The sequence below is a fragment of the Ursus arctos genome, unplaced genomic scaffold (genome assembly GCF_023065955.2).
Source record: "Ursus arctos isolate Adak ecotype North America unplaced genomic scaffold, UrsArc2.0 scaffold_14, whole genome shotgun sequence".
Taxonomy (NCBI): Eukaryota; Metazoa; Chordata; class Mammalia; order Carnivora; family Ursidae; genus Ursus; species Ursus arctos.
The window spans coordinates 9,486,236-9,508,132 of record NW_026622808.1 but is presented as its reverse complement, the minus strand read 5'-3'; the positions used below and the strand labels follow the sequence as shown (position 1 = coordinate 9,508,132).

Here is a 21,897-nt window from a genome sequence, read left to right as displayed (position 1 = left end):
GAGGAAGCCCCCTATGGGACAGGGCCCGAGCGCCTTCCCCACATCCTGTCCCCGGAGCAGAATCCTATGTGCGGCCAGGTGTGTCTCCCCAGTAAATCTCCCTCCAAGCTGGCTGATTGCAGTGATCCACCCCCATCCCTCCCTCTCCGGCTTGGGGGCATTTTTAGCATGGGCATGCCTTCTAATGCTAACTTCGGTGGCAGCCAAGGAGTGTCTGGCTTCCTGAAGGGACAGGCTGCGTGCGTGCGTGCGTGCGCGCATGCGCGCGTGTTCTATATCCTGGTCCTGCTGTTCTAAGTCAAAGCGCAGGTGCAAGGGGCCCGACCGTCCAGCCTCTGCCACAGTCCTGGCCACACACAGGTGCCTCTGGCTAGTTCTTAGTCCTTTGATTTTGTTGTTGTTGTTTTTTTTTTTTTTTAAGGTTTTATTTATTTATTTGAAAGGGGAGGGGCAGAGGAAGAGGGAGAAGTAGGCTCCCCGCTGAGCAGGGAGCCGCACACAGGGCTTGATCTCAGGACCCTGGAATCATGACCCCAGCTGAAGGCAGACGCTTCACCGACTGAGCCACTCAGGCACCCCGGATCTCTATTTCTAGGGCCTTCGGGGCTGCAAAGGGGAACATCAGACTCCCCAGATTACTATCAGCGTCTGTAATCCTGCAACAACAACCTATCCCAAAATCTCAGTGGTGGGATTCCACGAAAGTGTATTTCTGGCTCAGCTCCTGGTCCAGCCCAGGTCAGCACGGGGCTCTGTCCTGGACCCTTCGAGATGGGAGCTGATGGCTGTGCCGTCTCCACGTGGGCTTCTAGAACAGCAGAGGCAGAGAGATGGCAACTCTGGAGGGGCTCGTGCAGTGACTAAGTGCCCCAGCCTGGAGAGGACCCGTATCCCGCATCCCTTCTGCATGGAGCTGGTTGGCCAGAGCTCGTCATGCTTCCACCCATCCACCAGGGGCCCGGAGACTGAGTCTTCCCTGAGTTCAGAAGAGTAACCAGATCCCAGGGGCAGCACTAATAACTCCCACACCCAGAAGCTGGATTCTCAGGGTTTGCAAAGCACCTGCTTTTTTCCTATCAGCCCCTTGAGTCGGGATATTCCTTCACCTTCTGATGGGTGACGCACTCTGGAGGTGAAGGCAGGAAGGTGGGGCCTGGCTAGGTGGTGGGTTGAGCTGGGAGGCTTCCTGTCTACTGAGCGATGATGCAGGGACTCGCTGCTGCTCCCTCCTTCTCCCACCCGCACACACACATCAAACCAAAAATGAAATGGGAGCCCAATATGTTGGATTTTATTGAATTCATTGGGCTCAAAGACAGGAAAACAGAAGGGAGGGGACAGGGCAAGGGCTGGGGAGGGTCCCCACACACACCCAGTCTCCCTGAGGACTGCAGTGAGAGGTCCAGGGAAGCTGGGGTGTAGACCCAGGCCACACATCTCGCCCATTTTCCAGGCTCTTCCAGCCTGGGAAGTTAGTTAGACTGGTTGGTCCTAGGTTTGGAGGAAAGCAGAAACAAAGCGATAAGGTAAGAGGAAGAGTTTGGGGGTGAGGGGGAGGATGAGGAAGGGGAGCTCAGAGTCCCTGTGGGGTTCCCGAGGGGAGGAGGTAGATTTTCATAGGAGAGGAAAGTAAGAGGCTGCCCCAAGTAGAGCAAGGGGTGACGGGGTTCCTTTCTCTTGAAGGACCTGCTGTGCGTTCGACGTTAGGCAGCGGCTTCGCACCCTGGACACTGCTGTGCGGGCCCCTCACCGCTCAGGGCCCACCCGCAGGAGGCTAGAGCCACCCTGGGTGGGAAAGTCCCCAGGTGCAGAGAAGGCTCCAGCTGAGTGGGAACGGACAGGGCCCTGACAAGCTGGCCCTCCTCGTGGCCATGTGTCCTCGCACTCGAGCCTTCCTTCCAGGGCGGTAGGAGGAGGAGGTCAAATGGAGACGCTGTTCTCGATGAGCGGAGGGTCCAGGTAGGCATAGGGCAGCTCCAGACCCTGGTTCCGCTCCCGGATCTCCCGCGAAATCTGGGCCAGGCGGTTCTGGAAGGCAGCAATGCTCCGCCGAGGGGCCTCCTCCGTGAAGTGCTCATCCGGGTAGGTGCCCAGGGGCCGCTGGGAGAAAACCGGGTGGCAGTGTTGGGGATGGGACGAAGAATGGGGAAGGACCACGTTTGCCAACACATCGTCAGGGTAGCTCCAAGGGCCTGACCCAGCCGCAGCTGCTGCAGACGTGACCCCTCCAAACCCCACTCCCCACTCCAGGGAGCCTGCACAGAGCAGCCCCCCCCCCCCCCCCACACACACACCGGCAACCCAGGGAGTGTGTTGCTGGGATGGTTAGCCCAGGTTAGTGCTCCCTCTGCTGGTAGCCCTCTGCCTGTTACTGCGGCCCCAAGACCCGTTCTGCGCCTGAAAGAGGATGCATGGGACCAGAGCATCTTCAAAGGTCCCTTCCAGGGCCTGGTCCACTGCTCTGTGAACTAAAAGAGCACAAGCACGTTCGTAACACAAATCAACCTGACGTGTTACAAAATCAACACAAACACCCTCCAGCAGACAGGACCCAGGATACACCTGTCACCCCACCATTTCACAAAATCCCACCCCTGAAGACGACAGCCAGTTCTGAAGCCGTCTTGCCAAGCCACCCAACACCATCACCACTCACGGGCTCCCTTTACAGCCCGGCCGGCCGCAATCGGCAAGCCTCGCAGTGAGCATCTAGTGGGTGCCGTCCTATGGCAGGACGGGGCGGCCCCTCTCTCCTTGAGCAGCCCACAGAAGCAGCTGGGCTCCACGGGCCCAGCCTCCTAATCGGCATGTGCCTCCCGTCCAGTATCACCTGCATACGATGTAACTGTTGCCAATAATCCTGATGTTTACAAATTCTTGGTCTTGGGGCACCTGGGTGGCTCAGTCGGTTACAGTGTCCGGCTCTTGGTTTCAGCTCAGATCATGATCTCGGGGTCGTGAGTTTGAGCCCCGCATCGGTCTCCCTGCTCAGCGGGGAGCCTGCTTCTCCCTCTCCCGCTCCCCCTGCTTGTATGCTTTCTCTTTCTAATAAATAAATAAAATCTTTAAAAAAAAATGGGGGGGGTATGGGAGTTTCATTTTACACTGAGTTTTCATTAGTAATGACTGTCCGCACTTCCCAAACATTTCTTTCACATATTGAGATGATTATATGGTGTTACTTTATTGATGTAATAAATTACATCGTTAGATTTCATCAGGGTGAACCGATCTCTCATTCCTCTCATTCCTAGAATAAACTAGACTTCAGCACGGCATATTATCGTCTTACTATGCACTATTGGCCTTCATTGGTTAATGATGTATTTTTAAGATGGTTGTCACTCAGTGAAACACGTTTATAATTTCATTTTCTTAATTACAGCTAACACATTGCAAGCACTTGACATGGACGGTCATGACGGCACAACAATCCTGTAAGACAGGCGCTCTTATCATTCCCACTTCACAGATAAAGAAACTGAGGCTTGAAGAGGCCCGATTACATATCCGGGGTCACACCAGGGGAAGTGTGGATCTGGGACTGGAACTTTCTACCGGAGACCTACCTCCCTTCTTAAGCGCATCACCTTGGCTGGGTGCTGGTATCAAGGTTCCCAGTAACATGATCTGGGGAGCATTTTTTCCTATACTTTCGAGCAGTTTGAGCGATTTAGGAATGAGTTGGTCCTTGAAGGCTTAGTAGACTCTCCCTTTGCAAGGAGGGGGATTGAGATCTTTAACGCCCTTTTCCGTTTATGTATGGTTTTCATCTCTAGTGGCGTTAAGCTTTCTTTGTTGTTTTCCTAGAAAATCATCTCCTTCACCGCAATTTCCAAATGTGTTTACATAAAACTGCAAGTCGTGCTTTCTTGTAATTTCTTCAACCTTCTCAATTATTGGTGGTTTGTCTTTCCATGCCTACCGAGTGTCGTACGTTGAATGCTCTGTTGTCTCTCCCTTGATGGGGACTATCTCTGGGGTCTTTATTTTATTGGTCTTTTCAAAGAATCAGTTTTATGTCTGATTCACCAGATTACATCTAATTTCTAAAACTATAATATAGCTATCCAAAAAACCAGAACACAGGAACATGACAAGCTGGGTTCAGAGCCTGCGTACTAGCTCTGTGACCCCGGGCAACTTGCTTAGCGTCTCTGAACCAACTTGCTTAGCTCTCTCCCCTGTAAAATGCAACTACCATTTGGGGTCCTGGCCAGTTCCATTGGTAGAACGTGTCGCTTGATCTCGGGGTTGTGAGTTCGAGCCCCATGTGGGGGGTAGAGGTTATTTAAATTTTTTTAAATCTTTTTAAAAAAATGGAACTACCATCTATTGAACACTTATATGTCAGGCACTGTATTAAGCATTTTAAGTAAAGCTCCTTACTCACTTTGTATTTTAAAAAAGCGTACCTAAGGGATTTGATTTAGTGACTGAGACATCCTAGATCCCCCAAGAAACAGTAGCTACTGTTGCTGTTGTGATGATTTTCTAGGTTAGACTCCCCACTGGCTTCTAGGAGGCAGCCCTCCACCCTCACTCTCTTGCCTACCATCGCTCCCACTGTGATATTGCCATTTACAGTAAGGAATATACATTTGGGCTCCTCCCATTCCAGGCACAGAGCTCCTAAAACCCTTATAATTCTGTAAGCGTGAAAGTGTTAAAGGTGTCTTGTTATCATAATAAGGCCTTTCAACCACACCTGAGTCTACCGTTCCTTCGGTGACTTCTGGAAAGCCCCTAAGGATGGGGTGGCTGTCAGGAGGGCCAACCACGCGATTAGAAGGTTGGAACTTTCAGTTCCAGTCCCCAGCCTCCGGGGAGGAGAGAGGGGCCAGAGGTTGACTTACTCCTCAGTGGCCAAGGATTCAATCAATCGCACCCAGGTAGTGAGACAGGAAAACCCTAGCAGCAGGGGTTTGGAGAGCTTCCAGGCTGGCAAACAGCATGGAGGGATAGGGAGGGCAGGGCAGCCAGAGAGGGCGAGTCAGCCCTGCACCCCGTCCCACACACCTTGCCCAGCGCATCTCTGGCTGTTCCTGACTTATGTCCTTTTATAATAAACCAGGAATCTGATACATAAAGTGTTTTCCCTGAGTTCTGTGACCCGGTACAGCAAATGACCGAAACTGGGGGTAGGGAGTCATAGAAACCTCTGATTTTTAGCTGGTGGGTCAGAAGCGCAGGTGACAACCTGGGATTGCGGTTGGCATGGCGTGGGGGGGGGGCGGAATGGGGGGCTGTGGCAGTCTTGTGGGAATGAGTCTGAGCCCGTGGGACTTGCCATTATCTGCAAGGAGACTGTCAGAACTGAGTTAAATTATCTGACACCCCGCTGGTCCCCCCCCCACATTCTGTGGCTAGAAGTATTGAGTGAGAGTATTGGGAATAGTAATAGAGTATTCTGTGAGCAGATAAAACAAAAACAAAAACAAAAAAACACAGAGTGTTTTCCTTTATAACGACAAAAATGAACGTCTCCAAGTCCTTGGGAAATGGAACCAGAAAGGAGCAGGATCCAGGGACGAGTTCCTGGCATTCCCAGGCAATGAGATGGTAATTAAAACTTGTTAGGAAGGTAACACACGTCTGCACCGAACGGAGTCAAGCATGAGAAATGAGGACATTCCTGTGACGTCAGAGGGCTTGTGAACAAGACCAGGAGGGCAGAGGCAGGACGGATGACCCCACATGTGAATGGAAATACTGATAATTGGGGATCAAGGGGCTGCTCCCTTGGCCAAGCGGACCTGACAGCCTCCTCACCTGTTCCTGCCTAGAACTGCCCGTCGCAACCATCCACACAGCCACAGAGGCACCCTTGCTAAAACATAGACTCAGCCATGTAATGCCTTAAAGCTCTTCAGTGGCTCCCCATCATCTTCCGAATGAACACTGCGCCCGCACTGAACCATTTGCAATCCTACCAACACAACAACGGACTCACCTTCACTTCGTTTCACTTGGTTCTGTCCTTCCTCCTGCCTAGAAACTAACCCTGCCCTTCCTTTGTCTGCCTAGCTCCTACTTGTCCTGCAGGTTTCAGCTTTGATGTCACTTCTTCCAAGAAGCCTTCCTGGGTTCGCCCAGACTCAGTCAGGTTGCACAAGTCCCCATTCTCACCTCTATTATAAGACTAAGCTCATGAGGATAGGGTTCACATCTGCCCACCGTCTGACATGTTGCAAACGCTCCTGATGTGTTCACACATAAATGATGCCTGCAAGACTGTGATGCCCTTTTTCATGTCCCTGTCTGTCTCCTCAACTAGATCATAGGAATCCTAAAGGCAGGAAGGTCTCATTCAGTTTTATATGCCTGGTGCCCAGTGCCATCTTGACATGTGGGAAGTATCCAAAATAATGTGTGTTGAATGTTTAGATGAATGGATGAGCAGTTAATGGATGGATGGATGGATGGATGGATGGATGGATGGATGGATGGATGGTTGGATGGATGGAACAGTGGATGGGTGGGGAGATGGATGGTTGGATAGATGGATGAATGGAGGGACAGATGGGTGGATAGGTGGATGGATGGATGGATGGATGGATGGATGGATGGAACAGTGGATGGGTGGGGAGATGGATGGTTGGATAGATGGATGAATGGAGGGACAGATGGGTGGATAGGGGGATGGATGGATGGATGGATGGATGGATGGATGGACAGATGGGTGGGTGGATGGATGGACGAACAGATGGGTGGCTGCATTTGCAAACTGGTGAATCTGATAGACATTGTGTCCCAGCTACTAAACTGATATTTTCTTCAGTGTATGTCTTTGGGGATCAACTATCATTTCTAAAGAAACTGACAAGTCCAAGACTAGCTCAGCAGTGGGCAAAAATGGCAGCACTCAGTCCCCAAACCTCCCTGGAACAGCTACCACCACTGCCACTGCCCAGGCCCTGTAAACCTCCACCCCCGCCCCAACCCACACCCCATACACACCTGGTCTTTGGGCTCCTGGCTGACCAACCAGAAGAGGAGAAGGTTGTTACAGGTGACATTCACTTCTGGGAGCGTGTCTAGGTAGCTCTTCAGGGTGGCGGTCCCCTTGGTCTGGGGTGGGGGCTGCCTCATGGATGACGGGGTATTGGGCATCCAGGCCCCAAAGTCATGCTGTAGAGACCCCACCCCCGTTGAGTCAGCTGGCCAGAGGGAGAGAACCAGCTCCTTCATCATCCCTGATCTTGACCCTACCATCCCAGGTCTCTCAGTTGAGAAATGAAAGGATGGTGGAAAGGGAAGAGAGGAAGGGATGTAGGATAGAAAGTTCCAGATATGGGGTAGGAGGTTAACCCCTTGTCACTCCCCCCAATGTTCTAGGACTAGGTGGAGTGAATCACCAAGGAAGGAGCAGAACCCAAAGAGGGCCCTAGCCAAAGGGCTGGCATGCCACCCGGCACAGCCTGATTCTCCCCTTGGCCGTGTCTCCACCATGACAGGCCCTATAGGTTTTATTCCCTACAAAACACCAGCTGGCAACACCACTACAATCCTGAACCCCACTCCACCCCTGTCCTCATCCAGCACTGGCCCTTCACTCCTTCACTCCACCCAGTCACCACCCAACCTCAGCCCCAATCGTAAACCCACCCCAACCCTGACCCACCCATGCTCTCAACCCCAACTCTGGCCTCACGTCCAGTGCTGAGCCCAACCCTGCATAGCCCAGGGCCCCCAGGCCTGCCCCCTGACACCTCACCTGCCCACTGTTGACAGCAGCGTGCTGGGCGGAGCAGTTGAAGATGATTGCAGTGAGGAACTTCACCAGCTCTCCTGGAGTGCACAGCCGGCGTGGGAAGCCTGGGTGTGGGAGGAAGGGAAAAAGGGTGTGGAGGAAGGGGACCGGATTCCGAGGGGCAGCTCTGGGCTGGGGCTCACCGCAAGGGGAGAGTGAGCATGAGAGGGCTGAGCGTTTGGCCACCGCTGTCTTTTGATTAAGATTAGGGCTGGGCTGGGGGCGCCTGGGTGGCACAGCGGTTGGGCGTCTGCCTTCGGCTCAGGGCGTGATCCCGGCGTTATGGGATCGAGCCCCACATCAGGCTCCTCTGCTGTGAGCCTGCTTCTTCCTCTCCCACTCCCCCTGCTTGTGTTCTCTCTCTCGCTGGCTGTCTCTCTCTGTCAAACAAATAAATAAAATCTTAAAAAAAAAAAAAAAAGATTAGGGCTGGGCTGAGGTTAGGGACGGTCATCACCATCTGAAGGGGGTCAGGATAGGAGCTGGCTGCTGGGATCAGACCAGAAAATGCCCAGCCAGCAGAGCTCACACGGGAGGAGCCAAGTTCAAGCTGACAGCCAAACTGACTCTTCTCCCCTCTTCTATCTGCAGCCCCTGATAGCACTTAATGATTTTTCTAAGATTTATTTATTTACTTGAGAGAATGAGAATGGGGGTAAGGGCAGAGGAAGAGAGAGAATCTCAAGCAGACTTCCCGCTGAGCGTGGAGCCCGACGCGGGGCTCGATCTCGGAAACCATGAGATCATGACCCAAGCCGAAACCTCAAGAGCCAGGTGCCCAACAGACAGCCACTCAGGCGCCCCAGCACTTTATGATTTAATTCTCCCCAGTTCACCAAGATTTGTCCAAGCACCCAATGGCGGATCATTGACAAGGCAGGTGACCAGAGTGTGTTACTCATAAGTGCGCAGGGATGGAAGCAGAAGGGGGCTCCAAGGCCAGGGCTTGGCTCTCTGAGGAGAGCGCAGGCAGGGCAGAGACAGACACCGGGCTGGGGCGCTTAGGGGAGACCTCCCTACAGGAAGACAAGGGTGAGTGAGCTCTGAGAGGCAAAAAGATGACAGAGGAAGAAGGCATTTTCTGGCTCAGCTGGGTCCTCTCCTCTCTGTACATCACTGCTCTCGTCCAAATCAACGGCTTTAACTGCTCCCCACTGGCCGATGACTCCCAAATTCACACCTCCGGCTCCGCCTGGCCCCTGAATTCTAGACACAGCCGTGGGCGTAAGTCCGCGGCTGCCACCTGACACTCCAAGGTAGGTGTCTACACGGCCTCTCAGACGTCACACCTGCAAACCCTGATGCTTGGCCCCCTCCCCCACACACTCCCCAGACCTGTCCCTCCCACGGTGGTCCCATTCCCGCAGCTTTATCCAGTCGCTCAGACCCCAGTCTGTGCATCCCCTCCTCTTTTTATCTCATGCCACGTATATCGGCAAATACTTTCAGAAGCCAATCCCGCCTCACCAGCACCCAGTCTCCATCATGTCCCTCCTGCATGAACCCACCTGCTTCCACTCTTGTCCCTGACGGCCAGAGTGACTGATCCTTTAGAATCATCAATCCAATCATGTCACCCCCTTGCTAAAACCAGTTATCCGCAGAACTAGCTCTCTCACTTCCTTCAGCTCTCTACTCAAATGTCACCTCCTCCAAGAGGCCTTCCAGGACCTCCTAGCTGAAATAACCCCCTACCTCACGTGCTGTTTCCTTTTCCTGAGCGCTCCTAACCCACCCCCTGACATATTTGTTTGGTGATTCTCCGAATCTCCCCACTAGAATGGGAAACTCTGGGAAGGCCAGGGGGAGTTTCGTCTGTCCTGTTCACTGCTGAACCCCCGGAACAATACTTACTATTACGAGCCCAGTAATTACTGGCTGCCTGGAGTGAATATCTAAGAAGGTAAGAAGCAGAGCGGGAAGGAATGAGGCATCAGCAAGGCGAAGGGACATGGAAGGTACTTATTGGAGGTGAAGCCACAGCACGTGCCAAGCCACGTGGTTTCTGGGCACAATTTTGGAGGACTGTCAGGGTGGCGGCCCCACAGACCTGATGGGTGGGCAGCAAGAGGCTGGGAACAGTGAGGCCTGGAAAGAAGCAGCTGCCACAGTATGAGGACTGGAACTGGGTGGTGACAGTGGGACATGATGGCGACAAGAGGAATTGGCCACCCAGCCAGATTTAGGGAATCAGGAAGACAGAGTGGGAGCCAAAGATGGCTTCAAAGTTTGCAGTCAGGATGCAGAGGGTCGGAGGAAGGACCGGGCATCTGACTGGGAGCCTGTGGGAATTTTCTGGATGTTCCCTTGGCGGGGGATATTCTAACCTGGAAGGGCCGAGATTAAAAGGCAAAGGAAGTCAGGCCACCTATGGGAATTTTTCTGTAGCTCCTGTGGTTAATTTGTTCCCCTTGAAATATGGAAGCAAAAGTCACACTGACTGAAGTTAACTAATGAGTGTGCCTCGCCCTAAACCAGGAATCTGCGATAAGCTTGCACGGTCGGAGCTGTTCGTCCATCTGAAGAGTGCTCTGATGTTCTGAGTCAGAGACAGGCTGAATACAGTAAGATAGGAGAGTCAGCCCACAGTAATTAGACCCCCTGCCCCAGGTCTTAAATAAGAAACAGGCCCAAAGAGAAAAACTACCCTCAGAGGAGGAAGCCGCCAGGATCAGGTCAGCCCAGGATTAACAGTGGGCTTGCAAAGCAGGGGACGGGTCATCCTTTAAAGATCCAAAAGAGGGGCGCCTGGGTGACTCGGTTGAGCATCTGCCTTCAGCTCAGGTCATGACCTCAGGGTCCCGGGATCGAGCCCCACATCGGGCTCCCTGTTCTGCGGGGAGCCTGCTTCTCCCTCTACAGGTGCCATATTGGAGTTTATTGTCAACTCTGTCGAGCGTGCTGACAGTATCGTGGTTGTGTAGAAAAACTTGGGTTTTTTTGAGTTGCATATTGATTGGGAGTAAAATATGAAATATGCGTAATTTAAAAGACTTCAGCAATTAATAAAAGCAACAGGTTAATCAAATGAGTGCTGGTTGAATCTGGGCGGTGGGTGAATGGGTGTTCGTTGCATTATACTCTCTGCTTTTCTATGTGTTTAAAATTCATTGTTTAAAGGGAAAAAAAGCGCCTCAGAACCTGTAGCTTGTAGTTTTTGTGTGCTGGTCTCAAGGGTGACAAGGAGACAGAGAAAATGGAAAGTTCTTCAGGGAATGGGGGGTAGGGGGATTTCTAAGTCTGAAATCAACTGCAGAGGAGAAACGGGAGAAAGGATCATTCCAGCACGGGAGGGTAGAGAGGAGACAGAGACCCAGGCCGGACAAGCCAACATCTGGGACAGGGACCTGGGAAAGGCCCAGGAGGAAGTGGGGGTCTCAGAGGATGCTTCCTCCCTGGGCCTAAGGGAAGACTTTAAGGAAGGGGAGGGTGGTCTGCTGAGGTTAAGCAAAGGAGGCAGAAGACAGGGCCTCTGGGGTCAGTGGGTCTCAAAAACCTTTCGGGCAGTGTCAGAAGAAGTGGGGGAAGTTAGTGCCAGGTGACAGGTGTTGATAAGGAAAAACTAGGAGGCAGCAGGACCATGTCATTCCAGGGGGCCAAAAGAAATGAGAGAGGTTGGTGGCTCGAGGGGCCACCTGGAGGAACAAGCATGAGGAAGTATGAGAGAAGGTTCCGGAATCCTCAACCTTTGAGGCTGGAGATGGCTCCTACCACATGATGGGACACGTCCATAGAGCTCAGCAAGCAACGGTGAATGGACAGGCTTGAGTAAGGGTCGAGGAAGAACCAGAGGGTCACAGTGTAGTGGCTTCGAGCAAGGACTTTGGAGACGGTGAGAGCCAGCTCTGGATCCCACCTCTGCCACTATCTGCAAAGCCTTCTCTGTACCTGTTCCCCATCTGTGCCGTGGGGCTAATAATAGGATGTAGTTCAAAGACTTGTCCTAAGTAAGAGCTAAGTAACAGGTGAGGCCAGAGGGAACACCAGGTCATTGGGAGCTCGTGGTGGGGGGATGGGATACCTGAGCTTTCCCGGCCCAGGAACGCCTGAGCAAAAATCTCGCCGACCCAGGCCTGCAACTCCGAGTCCTGCCGGACAGACGCATCGCTGGGATAATAGTAGCCCACGATTTCTGAGACAAAGCTGCAGGAAAGAGATGCTCGTGCCACAGGGGTGACCTTGGGCTCAGGCCTGGCCAGAAATCTAAGGCCCAGTGCCACTCAGGCTGGGGAGAGACAGCCAGTGTCCATCAAGAGCCCACCACAGTCCAGTGGGAGCTCCCAGATCCAGATGGAACCTGAGGTCCCAGGTTTGGGCACCCCCGAGTCATGGGTGCCCTGGGCCTCCTTCCCACCCAGGGGTCTGGGGGTGGGGAGTGCACTGAGAACAGCCTGGGGGCCCCACACCTCTCTGTTGCACCTGCCCCAATCCTCGGGACACTCTGTTCTCTCCTTCCTCCCTGCTGGTTCACACACAGCCCCGCCCCTCCCCAGCCCGCAGCTACCCGTCATTGCATTGAGGACCCCAACCCCAACTCTCACCCTTGGGGTGCTCCCTGCTGGGGCCCAAAGTACCCGCGACCCCCAGCTCCAAGCGCCCTAGCCTGCATGAGAACAGGGGTCCGCACTGTCCCTGAGCCAGGGGGCCCTGGTGGGGTCCCGGGCCCGCACCCCGCACCTCTCAATGGCCGCCCAGATCCTCAGGCCGTCGTCGCGGTAGTGGTAGTTGGGGATGGCCAGGACGCCGCGGGCCCGCACGCTGTCCGGAAGGCAGAAATCGGTGTAGGTGAAATGAGCCAGAGCGGTGCTTATGAGGTAAAGGAGGCCTTGCCTCCCGACCGAGGTGACCTGAGAACACAACACAGCTCGGCTTGGGGACCAGACCAGGCTGGTGACTCAGCCGAGGGGATGTTCCAGTTTCCAGTTAATCAAGGAGTCCAAGACCGCGCATCAAACCCCCACAGGGACTGACGCGGGCTGCGAAGGTTGCGGCCCTACTATGTGCATGGGAGGAAATCCTAGGTATTTGTTAACTGAAAGAAAGCAGGGTCCGCGGTGGGGTGGAGTGGGGATGTGATCGAGGGGGGCTGCCGTGCCTACCTCTGGGAGAATTCGGACGCCGGGCCTGAGGGGGCGGGGCCCGGGCTTGTGGGCGGGGCAAGGAGGGACCAGAGGGGAGAGGCGGGGCTTGTGGGAAGGGTCTCGCAGGGACTGTGAAGTGGGATCGGAGGCTGAAGAGGCTTGTGGGCGTGGCAAAGCGGCCTCGGGGCGGGGCTTCAGAGACGGGGGGGCGGGGGCCGGAGGCCGCACCTTGTCCACAAGGCCCTCGGGGTTGAGCAGTGTGGCCCGCGCGATGGTGTTCACCTGCAGCGTGTAGCGAGTGTGGGGGAGCAGGAGCTGCGAGCGGGATGAGGAGACAGGAGCCGAAGGTCAGGGGAGCAGGCCGAGCTGGCCCGCCGCCTCTGGCCCCCGCCCCGGGGCCGCACAGACCTTGTAGATAGGATGGCAGAGCGGCAGCTGACGAAGCGTGGCCACGGAGAAGGCCTCGCATAGCAGATGCGTGCACAAGAAGTGCGTGTTATTCTCGTGCACCAGGAACTCGGAGTTGCGCACCCACGTCTTGGCCAGCAGCCAGTCCCAGTAAGAGTCAGTGGGCAGAAAGATGGGGCTGTCGGGCCCGGGGGTCTGGCTGAGCTGCTCCCAAGAATAATAAGGGGGTGAGGCTCAAAACTGCTAGTGTGCCTCCTGAGCCCGCCCCCGGAATCCCGCCCCAGGTCTCACCTGGATGGCCAGGGGCACCAGCTTCCCCTGCGGGTTGAGCCACAGCAGGCAGAGCGGGGCGGCCACGTACTGGGGGCGGCCGTTGAGGCAGTGGACAGGGGCCTCCGCCAGGATCCAGTAGTCGGCTAGGAAGACGTTCCCCCTCTGCGGAAGGCACACGGAGGCTCACAGCACCCTCCGACCCGCGCTGCGCTGCCCTCTCTGTTCTCTGCCCACTCCCACCCCAGCCGGGGCCTCGGTAATTCTTGGAGGCTGCACTCGTGGCCTGAGTGAGCTACTCCACCCTCCCCAGAATGTCCGGAATGAGGTCCGCCTGAGTCCCTGGTTGCGCCACCTCCCACCTGGGTAAGCTGGCGTCCTCTCCCCATCCCCCCATACCTGGTCCTTCCCGCTCTCTCAGCTCAGTGACCCTGTCAGTATATCCAACAACAGGAAAATGACCACACTCTGAGAATTGCCTGCCCCATCTCCAGCCTCCTGGAGGGTGCCTGAGGGCTTGGCTGTCCCAGAGAGACTGACCATCGTCTTCTCCCACGCCCTTGGAGCTCCTGTCTCCATGACTGTTCCTCTTGTATGCAGTGGTACTGCCTTCCACCTGTCCTAAAATCGCTTTCTTTGGGCCTCAGCACTGGGGATCTTGGAGGCCCCAGAACACGGGCAGGGCCTCGTCTTCCATGCTGTCCTGCTCCCTCCTACCATCCACCAAGCCTCACCTCAGGCTTCCAGCCATGCCCAGCCCATCCGGCCCTCATCCCCACCTGCCCCAGTTCAAGGGTGCGAGGCTGGCTGCAGCTCCAGCCATCCCATCCTACCTCCACACACATCCCTTGTCTATAAAGGCAGCTCACCCACCTCTAGTTCCATCTGCAGGCAGGTGTCGGGTCCCAGCAAGGGGGCCACCACGTCATTGGTGACGGGCAGCTTGCTGGGCAAGCTGGAGAGGCAGTGGAGCATGACGGGGTTGACGCCGTTCAGATACTGGTAGCCGAAGAAGGTGTCCTCACACCAGTGCTCCGTAACGTACTCTAGGGGGCAAGAGAGGGGGCTCCTTGGTCTGGAAACTGCTTCCCGAGATCCAACCCTTGACCGTCTCCCTGGCAAGCAGAGTATCTCTCTGTCCTCACTCCCCTATTCCTGTCCCCTCCCAGAGAAAGGGGAGGTGGCGTGAGCTCCTAAGGGGAGACTGCGAGGTGGCCACCCATGAGACCAGGAGCCCCTCCCTCTGGGAATCCCACGGTCTCCCCGAGAGGGCTGAAAAAGGGCCCATTCCCAGAATGGGGCGCAGGGCTCCGAGCACGGAGTAGGGTGCCTGGCTCTGTGCACCTGAAATGACCGTCTTGTGGCACCAGAAGATATTCCGGATGTCATCCAACTTCTTCCAGGAGCCCTTACGGTCCAGCAGCCCTCGGAGCTTCATGCCCAAGGACCTGAGGGGGAGGGGAAGCAAGGGTGGGGCCTGGGGCTGCCTGGGGCACTGTGCCCCCGGCCTAGAGGCCTGGAGGGACCCGGCCAGGTCCATGTCCAGAGCAGACGTGCCTAACAGTGCACCGCGAGAGAAGTCTAGCGGCCCGCTGAGGCTTTGTAGGGATGAGCCCGTCTGTGTATGCCCACTGGTGCACACGGCCAGTCTTCGCTGGTGCCTGGCCTTTCCTCAAGCTTCCATCTAGTCACGGGCCCTCACCGGCCCCCGTCTGGGTAGGACGCCAGCCACCAGCTGGTCCCGACCAACCACAGCCTTCTCACAACACATAACCCGAGATGTACTTCGTACACCAGACTCGTAAAAGGGGGGGCGGCAGCCTGCGGGGGCCATGCACTTTTCATTTAGTGGGTGTCTGTACCGTCCGAACCTTTTGGAGCTGTGTTTCTCGTGGTGAGCCCAGCCTACATCTCCTCCTGCTATCAAACCTAAGACACACAGTCCGCCAGAGCGCGGCCTCACACCCCGCAAACCCACACGAAACACCCCGCACTCCCTGCGTTATGCGGTAAATCCAACGTCCTCCTGACGCCCTTTATTACACACGACACCGTGGGCCCCTTGCGGCCAGGCCCGGCCCTGGATGACCCGACATACCGGTTCGCGATCACCATCAAACGGAAGGGAATGCAACGCCCACCAGGTGGGTTTGTGGCAAGCAGTGGGCGAGGGGGGCTGTGGAAGCGTGCTCAGGGGCCCCAAAGGGTGTGGGCGCCGTGACCTCCCAAGCCCGGGACAACTTCCTGAGTGTCCACTGAGCTGCCCACCCCTCAGTCCACAGCATTTGCCCAGTTCCTGCCCCATAAGGCCCCAAAGAGGGGAAACACCGGGTGGGAGCTCGTTGTTAAAGCAGAGAGCAAGGAGGGGTGTCTGGGGGCTCAGTTGGGGAAGCATCTGCCTTCAGCTCAGGGCACGATCCCAGGGTCCTGGGATAGAGTCCCACATCGGGATCCTTACTCAGTGGGGAGTCTGTTTCTTCCTCTCTCTCTGCTCTTAACCCCCACTCATACTCTCTCTCTAATAAATAAATAAATAAATAAATAAATAAATAAATAAATAAATAAAATCTTTAAAAAAAAAAGGCAGAGAGAAAGGAGGCAATAAAGAGAAAGAAAACGTCTTCCTTTTCCAAGGGCCTGGTGTGAGCGTCCTTCAGAGTCCCTGCCATGGCCCCGCACTGAAGCCCTGCTACCACCCCTGCTCTCCATAAATCCCCAATGGCTGCCAAATGCCAGCTCCCTCTGCCCACGGGCCCTTCTCTGAGCCCCACGCAGGCTGTCCTCGTGGCCTCCCGGCGCCTTCCCTTGCCTAGACCCACATGCCCCTCTGGGGACAGCTTAGGTGACCCTGGTCCCTCAGCCCTGCCAGGGCCTCTCGCGGGTCCTTGCCCTGAGGCCTGAGCCACCTGCGACTACCTTGCGCTCCAGCCAGGACATCCCCAGCTCCCCGCCTGCCCCACCTCTGCCCCCTTCCTACTAGTCCTTCTCCCAAAGAATCAGTTGGGCACAGAAGCCCCAAGGATGAGGATCTAGCCCCTTGTCCCAAACTCCTCTGGGCCTTCCAATGCAGCCCCTGCACAGATGGCCAGCCGAGCCTCTCCGTCCTCCCCAAACCAACCTGGCTTTGCCCAGTACGCACCCCCTCTCTGCTCACCTCTCCTCTCCATGGCCCAAAGCCTGCTTCAGTCCCACCTGCCTTCCCAGGGGCCACCTGCTGGCCCCTGCTCACCCTGGCTGACTCTGGTCAGGAGTGTCAATGGTACCCCCACCATAAGTCACACTCAGAGACCCAGCTGTGGACTCGAGCTGCTAATGGCCCTTCCAGTTCCTAATTGACTGTGCCACACATCTCCCTAGGGACTCTGAGCTCCTCGCGGTTGGAGACGACATCCTAACTCTCAGTCACATCCACTGAGAGACTGTTTTGTACTGGGTGTCGTCTCGCTTACTCTCCCCCAGACCTGTGAGGCAGGCATGGGTGTTACTGTCATTTTACAAACAAGGAAACTGTTTAGAGGCCATGTGAAGATTAAGGTCACACGGCTGGAAGGTGTTGGTTCTGGGATCTGAACGTGAGGTGGTCTGACTTCACTTCCTTAAAGCTTCGGGGCCGGGCCTCCCTGTCCTGCTCAACACGGTCCCACCTACAGCGCCTGGGACCAAGCTCTGCACTGAGAAAGCGCTCGGTTCATTTCATAGATTTGAGGACTGGAAAGAGAAGGGATCACACAGGAGCAAAGAGGAGATGATGGGGAGACAGAGAATGGAGAGAGAAGAGGGAGACCAGGGATAGAGAGGGGGACAGAGTGGGGAGACCAGGAGAGAGAGGGAGACTGGGACAGAGAAGGGGAGACCGGGGACAGAGAGGGGGAGACGGGGGACAGAGGGGGGGGAGACCAGGACAGAGTGCAGGGAGACCAGGGACAGAGAGGGGGAGACCGGGGACAGAGGGGGGAGACTGGCGACAGAGGGGGGGAGACCAGGACAGAGTGCAGGGAGACCAGGGACAGAGAGGGGGAGACTGGGGACAGAGATGTGGATGTGCTTGGCAGGGTGGAGCTAGAAGGGAGAGGGACAGGAGTGTGGGGAGGGCAGTGGCCTCACGCAGGGATGGCGTTGAATAGCAGGGAGGCCGTCTTGGTGGCTGAGTAGCGAATGTTGGGCTCCATGTGCAGCAGGGACGGGAAGTCAATCTTCATGGGGAAGCCAGGCAGGTGCCGATTCCCACTGCTGTGGAGGGAGGTGGGCGAGGCAGAAAGACAGACACCGGTCAGACGGACCTGCAGCCCACTCCCCTTCATTCCTTCCCTGGATCCTCCCCTGGCTCTGGACTCCTGCACGACCCTGTCTGCTCTGGCCTAAGCCACCTCCCTGCCAGACCCCCAGGGTCCCCCCACATTCTGCCCCTGACTCTTGGATTACATGGCACTGTCCCCTTTTCCCCGCTGTCCAGGCCCCATCATCCCAACCTTCACTTCACGCCCCTCCACCTTCTTCCCAAGCCTGGGGCTCCCCTCACCTGTCCCCTTGGTCTGCCCGAGGTGTCATCTTGGTCAAAGCAAACTTCTTGTCTGTCTCCATCTCCTCAAAGCTGCTGACGTCTATCATGCCAGGGAAGCCGGGGGCATAAACCTTCCAGCTTCGGGGGGGAAAGAGGTAGGGGTGGCTGGTTAAACTTAAGGTAAACATAGACTTTAGCTTTTAAAGACACGACTTTAAATTAAAACTCCCCAGAAACTACCCACTTTCTGGGTAGATGACAAAGCATTGGAATTTTCTTCCTGAAGGCACTGGGCTTCGGGTTGGGGTAGCATTTGAGGGTGACACGAACGTCTAGACCAGTTTGGAGTTAGGTGAGATTAAGATCATGGCTGGTTTGGGGGGAGACTGAGGCTGGGCTGAGATCTGTCAATGCCAGGGTCATATCTGACATCCAGGCGCCATCAAGGGCAGCTGGGGGGGGGGGCGGGGTTGAGTGTGGTCTCACTGATGCTATTGGGACAATTGTCGATACTGGCGTTCTGGGTCTGGACTCGGGGTCAACCTCAGGTAGAGGTTAGGGTTACATGAGCGTCCTGATCAGAGCCGGGCCCCCGAGGTTGGATCTGAGCTCAGAGTTAGTGTCAGTCTGGTTGAGGCTGAGGTCAGCATAAAGGTGGGGAGAGAAGTTGAATTAGGCCACCCTCACCGGTAACATTCCTGTCGGCCCTGGAGTTCCCGTTTCCTGTGGTCCAGAAGGAGGGGAAGGGAGTCCTGACAAATAGTTTTTGCTGTGGGGAATGAAAAGTACTCATCACATACGTCTCTTTTCAAACAGCACGTCCTCCAGCAAAGCTTGCCTGATTGTCCTTACCCTTGAACCCAGTCCCTCAGTGGCAAGGATACCCCATGTTCTTCATGCATTCATCAGCGAAGGGACTCACGACAACCTCACCCCCAAATTATAACAATCGTCCTAATTGTATGTTTGTCTCCTTCCCAGGGCTCTTTGGGGGCAGAAATTACATTGTAGTCATTTTGTGTTTTCCCGGCACGTAGGGCAGCGCCCCGACACCGTGCACGTAACGAGCACTTGACAAATGACTGATGAACAAATGTATTTTGGGAAGCGATGGGTGGATGGATATGCTAGGATGATTAGGCGGGTCTCTGAAGAACTCGCTAGGGGGCCGAGGGTAATGGTCACTCTCCTCATCTTGACCTAGAATATCACCTCTCATCCCTAAGACTCATGTCAACATGCAGACCAGCCCTGGTCATGCCTCTCGGGATCAGACAGCTCAGGAGACGTGGGTGGGGGTCAGAGGCTGAAGGAGCTCGAGCTTGGCATCCTTGAAAGCCCCCCCCCCACATGCAAGAGGGAATCCCAACAGGGATAGTCATAGGGACTTTGTCCACACAGGAAAAGCCAGTGGTCGTCGGCAGGGCCGTCCCAGTTAAATTCTCTCAGCTTCTGCACCTGTCGACGCCCAGTTACTCTGCTTACAGCCTAAGTCTGCTCTGGGTGCAGGAGAAATTCACTCTGGGGGAGTGCAGAGGGAGTCGGCCGAAAGCAAACGGGGTCTCTGTGTGTTTGCATTTGTGTGTGTGTCTATGAGTCGTGCGAGCAAATGCGTGTGTGTGTGTGTGTGTGTCTAGCCTCTGTGTCTCCAGAGGGGTGTATACTGCCCAGAAATTCCCTGCTGAAGTTTCAGGGCTGGAGAGGCTCAATTTTGTTCAGAAAGCATCTACGTGGGAGCTCTGAGTTCCAGTTACCCTAACCCCACCCCCGTTCCCCGCAGCCTGGGCTCTGTGCGACCCCCACCCCCTGACTCCAACAGAAGCCTTCTGCAACCCAGGCCAGCCGCTGCCTCTGGCCCACCTGCTCCTGGTCGCAGCTCTATGGTGCAGTAGCCGTCAATCCACTGATAGCAGGGGAAGTGGGAACGGGTGCCATCGGGGGCCGTGACACAGAGGCAGCTGCAGTACCAAGAGTCCTTGGGGAAGAAAGCGTAGCGCTCCTTGTGTAGACGCAGCAGCAAGAGCTCGCCCAGCTCCGCTGAGCAGCGCACCTTGTACTTCTGTACCTGAGGGGACCAGAAAGCAAGCAGGTGAGAAGCGAGGAACTGCAGGGGCATCCTTACACCTTGCGGGGTGCGTCTACGCCTACGCCTGTTCTGTTCTGGCATATAAGCCTGAGGGCCGCTAACCCATGCGGGGCCTTTGTATAAATTAGGAAAAGGCACCCCTTCATCCAAGCAGAAGTGGCCACAGCTCCCAGAGGCACCGTGAGTGAGCAGAGTGGATTCTGGATCTCACCAGCCTTCTTGGCTCCCGCACCCTTGTGTAAGCCACCAGCAAACAATCCTGGAGCCTGACGGAAGCAAGCAGATCCCCTCCAGAGAAGAGGAAACCCCGACTCACAGAGGGCAAGCGACTTGCCCAAAGCCCACCTTCCATTATGGGAGGAAGTAGGAAGCAGGTGGAATTCTCCTGACCCCAGCCCCCAGTTCCTTCTTCACAGCCCTGCCTGGGGAGAATGTACCCTGTCCCCAGGAAAGACAGAGACCAGAACAGGCTGGTGAGGAGGTCAGGGCCGGCTCCCTGAGTTCTGCAGGGCTGGAGGAATGACCCGGGGGGAATGACCCTCCCCTCCTTCAGGGTCCCCTGCCAGCTGGCCCTCACGGGTCCCTCCTCCTTCTCCTCCGTACTTACTGATCCAGGGGTGAAGTCCCTGCCCAAGCGATCCAGCAGCTGCTTGGGGCTCTCACCACAAGTGCCCACCAGAGTGACAGAAATATTGTCCAGCGTGCCGGCCATCAGGTAGGGCCCCGTGGTCACACACACGCGGTACACGGCCATGGCGGGAAGGAAGGGGGGATGCCCCGGCAGCCGTGGCCACAGCAGGAGCCCGCCTTGGAGGTGAGCTGCGGGCGGGGCGGGGCTGAGCTGTCGGGCTGTGGAGCCCCTGAGTGGGGGGCTGGGGCCCCGGTAGGTAAGCCTCCCAGGGAAGGCCCCGCTCTCTGGGATGCTCTGGGGCTCGCTCGCCTCTCTCCCCCGAAGCTCCTGGTCTCTGTCCTGGCTCACTGCGGGCTCCCTCTCCCCACCCTAATAGTTGTTTGCTTGCCCCTGGCACAGCCGGTCTCTCTGGCTGGCAGGACAGGGCTCACCCAGATGGATATCAGGAGCCCGAGTCCCACTGGGAAGGGAGGGAGGGACCAGAGGCCGAGAAGGAGACGAGAAGCAGGTAACACCTGTGTGACTGGGACACTGCCCTGCTCCCGGTCAGGGGCCCGCTGATACCCTGTGGCCCTGGTCCGCCCACTCCCCAACTTGCCCCGAGACCCCTTCCTCCTCTCAGCCAGGCCTGGGCACGGGGCACCCGCATTCCCTTCTTGTGAATCACCCATGTGAATCAGTCTTCGCAAGTGAGCCATACTCGGCATAAATCACACGTGACCGCGGCCGCCCGCAGGCGAGTCGCCCCTGCAGAGGAATCAGGCACAAGTCTCCTGTCGCTCCCCACTGCGCACCACCTTCCCCACGCCCAGTCCCCTGGGTCCCCGCTCCGCGACACGTCCGATCTCGGTCCCTCCCTCGGGATGGCGCCGGCAGGGACCAAAGTGGACCCGGGGCTCACGGCGTCTGAAGGCCCCGCGTGGCCTTTGTTCCAGTCGGGCCAGCCCGCCGCCTGCAGGGCGGGGGTCAAGTGCCGGGGAGGTGGGGTGCCCGGGATCTGGGTCATCCCGGCCGCGGACAAACCGCTCCGCCGCGGAGGCCCGCAGCCGGCAGCGGCCCCGCGCGGCCAGTCCCGGCACCGCAGTGGCCCAGCCTCGGCGGCGCTCGGGCCCCAGCGGCCCGACTCCGCCGGGACCGTGCTCGAGCTAGGCTGGCAGAGCGCCGGCA

The 21,897-nt window shown here is 56.4% G+C and overlaps 1 protein-coding gene across 2 annotated transcripts; it reads right to left on the bottom strand.

Annotated features, from left to right (window-relative positions):
• Window positions 1–1,290: 1,290 nt before the first annotated feature.
• Window positions 1,291–21,117, bottom strand: ALOXE3 (arachidonate lipoxygenase 3). 2 transcript variants are annotated; one of them, XM_026520881.4, is made up of 15 exons: window positions 20,707–21,117; window positions 19,874–20,078; window positions 18,701–18,782; window positions 18,032–18,151; window positions 17,617–17,742; window positions 14,857–14,960; window positions 14,386–14,558; window positions 13,534–13,677; window positions 13,243–13,446; window positions 13,063–13,149; window positions 12,431–12,600; window positions 11,775–11,896; window positions 7,718–7,818; window positions 6,961–7,131; window positions 1,291–2,100 (listed from the first exon to the last, which is right to left on the bottom strand). In XM_026520881.4, the coding sequence occupies exons 1-15, from the start codon at window positions 20,851–20,853 to the stop codon at window positions 1,921–1,923; spliced, it is 2,136 nt and encodes a 711-aa protein (XP_026376666.2). In that variant the 5' UTR covers window positions 20,854–21,117; the 3' UTR covers window positions 1,291–1,920. The 2 variants fall into 2 exon arrangements, with proteins under 2 accessions (XP_026376666.2, XP_044247707.2); XM_044391772.3 differs by having other exon boundaries at window positions 17,617–17,739.
• Window positions 21,118–21,897: the final 780 nt, after the last annotated feature.

What these genes read in the sequence shown, in the direction of transcription:
- ALOXE3 (XM_026520881.4), bottom strand. Translation starts at nt 20,853, where the DNA reads ATGGCCGTGTACCGCGTGTGTGTGACCACGGGGCCCTACCTGATGGCC. An exon ending in GGCCGACAGGAATGTTACCG is followed by an intron (nt 18,152 to 18,700) that starts GTGAGGGTGGCC and finishes TCCCCCCCGAAG; the next exon opens with CTGGAAGGTTTATGCCCCCG. An exon ending in CCACAAGACGGTCATTTCAG is followed by an intron (nt 14,559 to 14,856) that starts GTGCACAGAGCC and finishes CTTGCCCCCTAG; the next exon opens with AGTACGTTACGGAGCACTGG.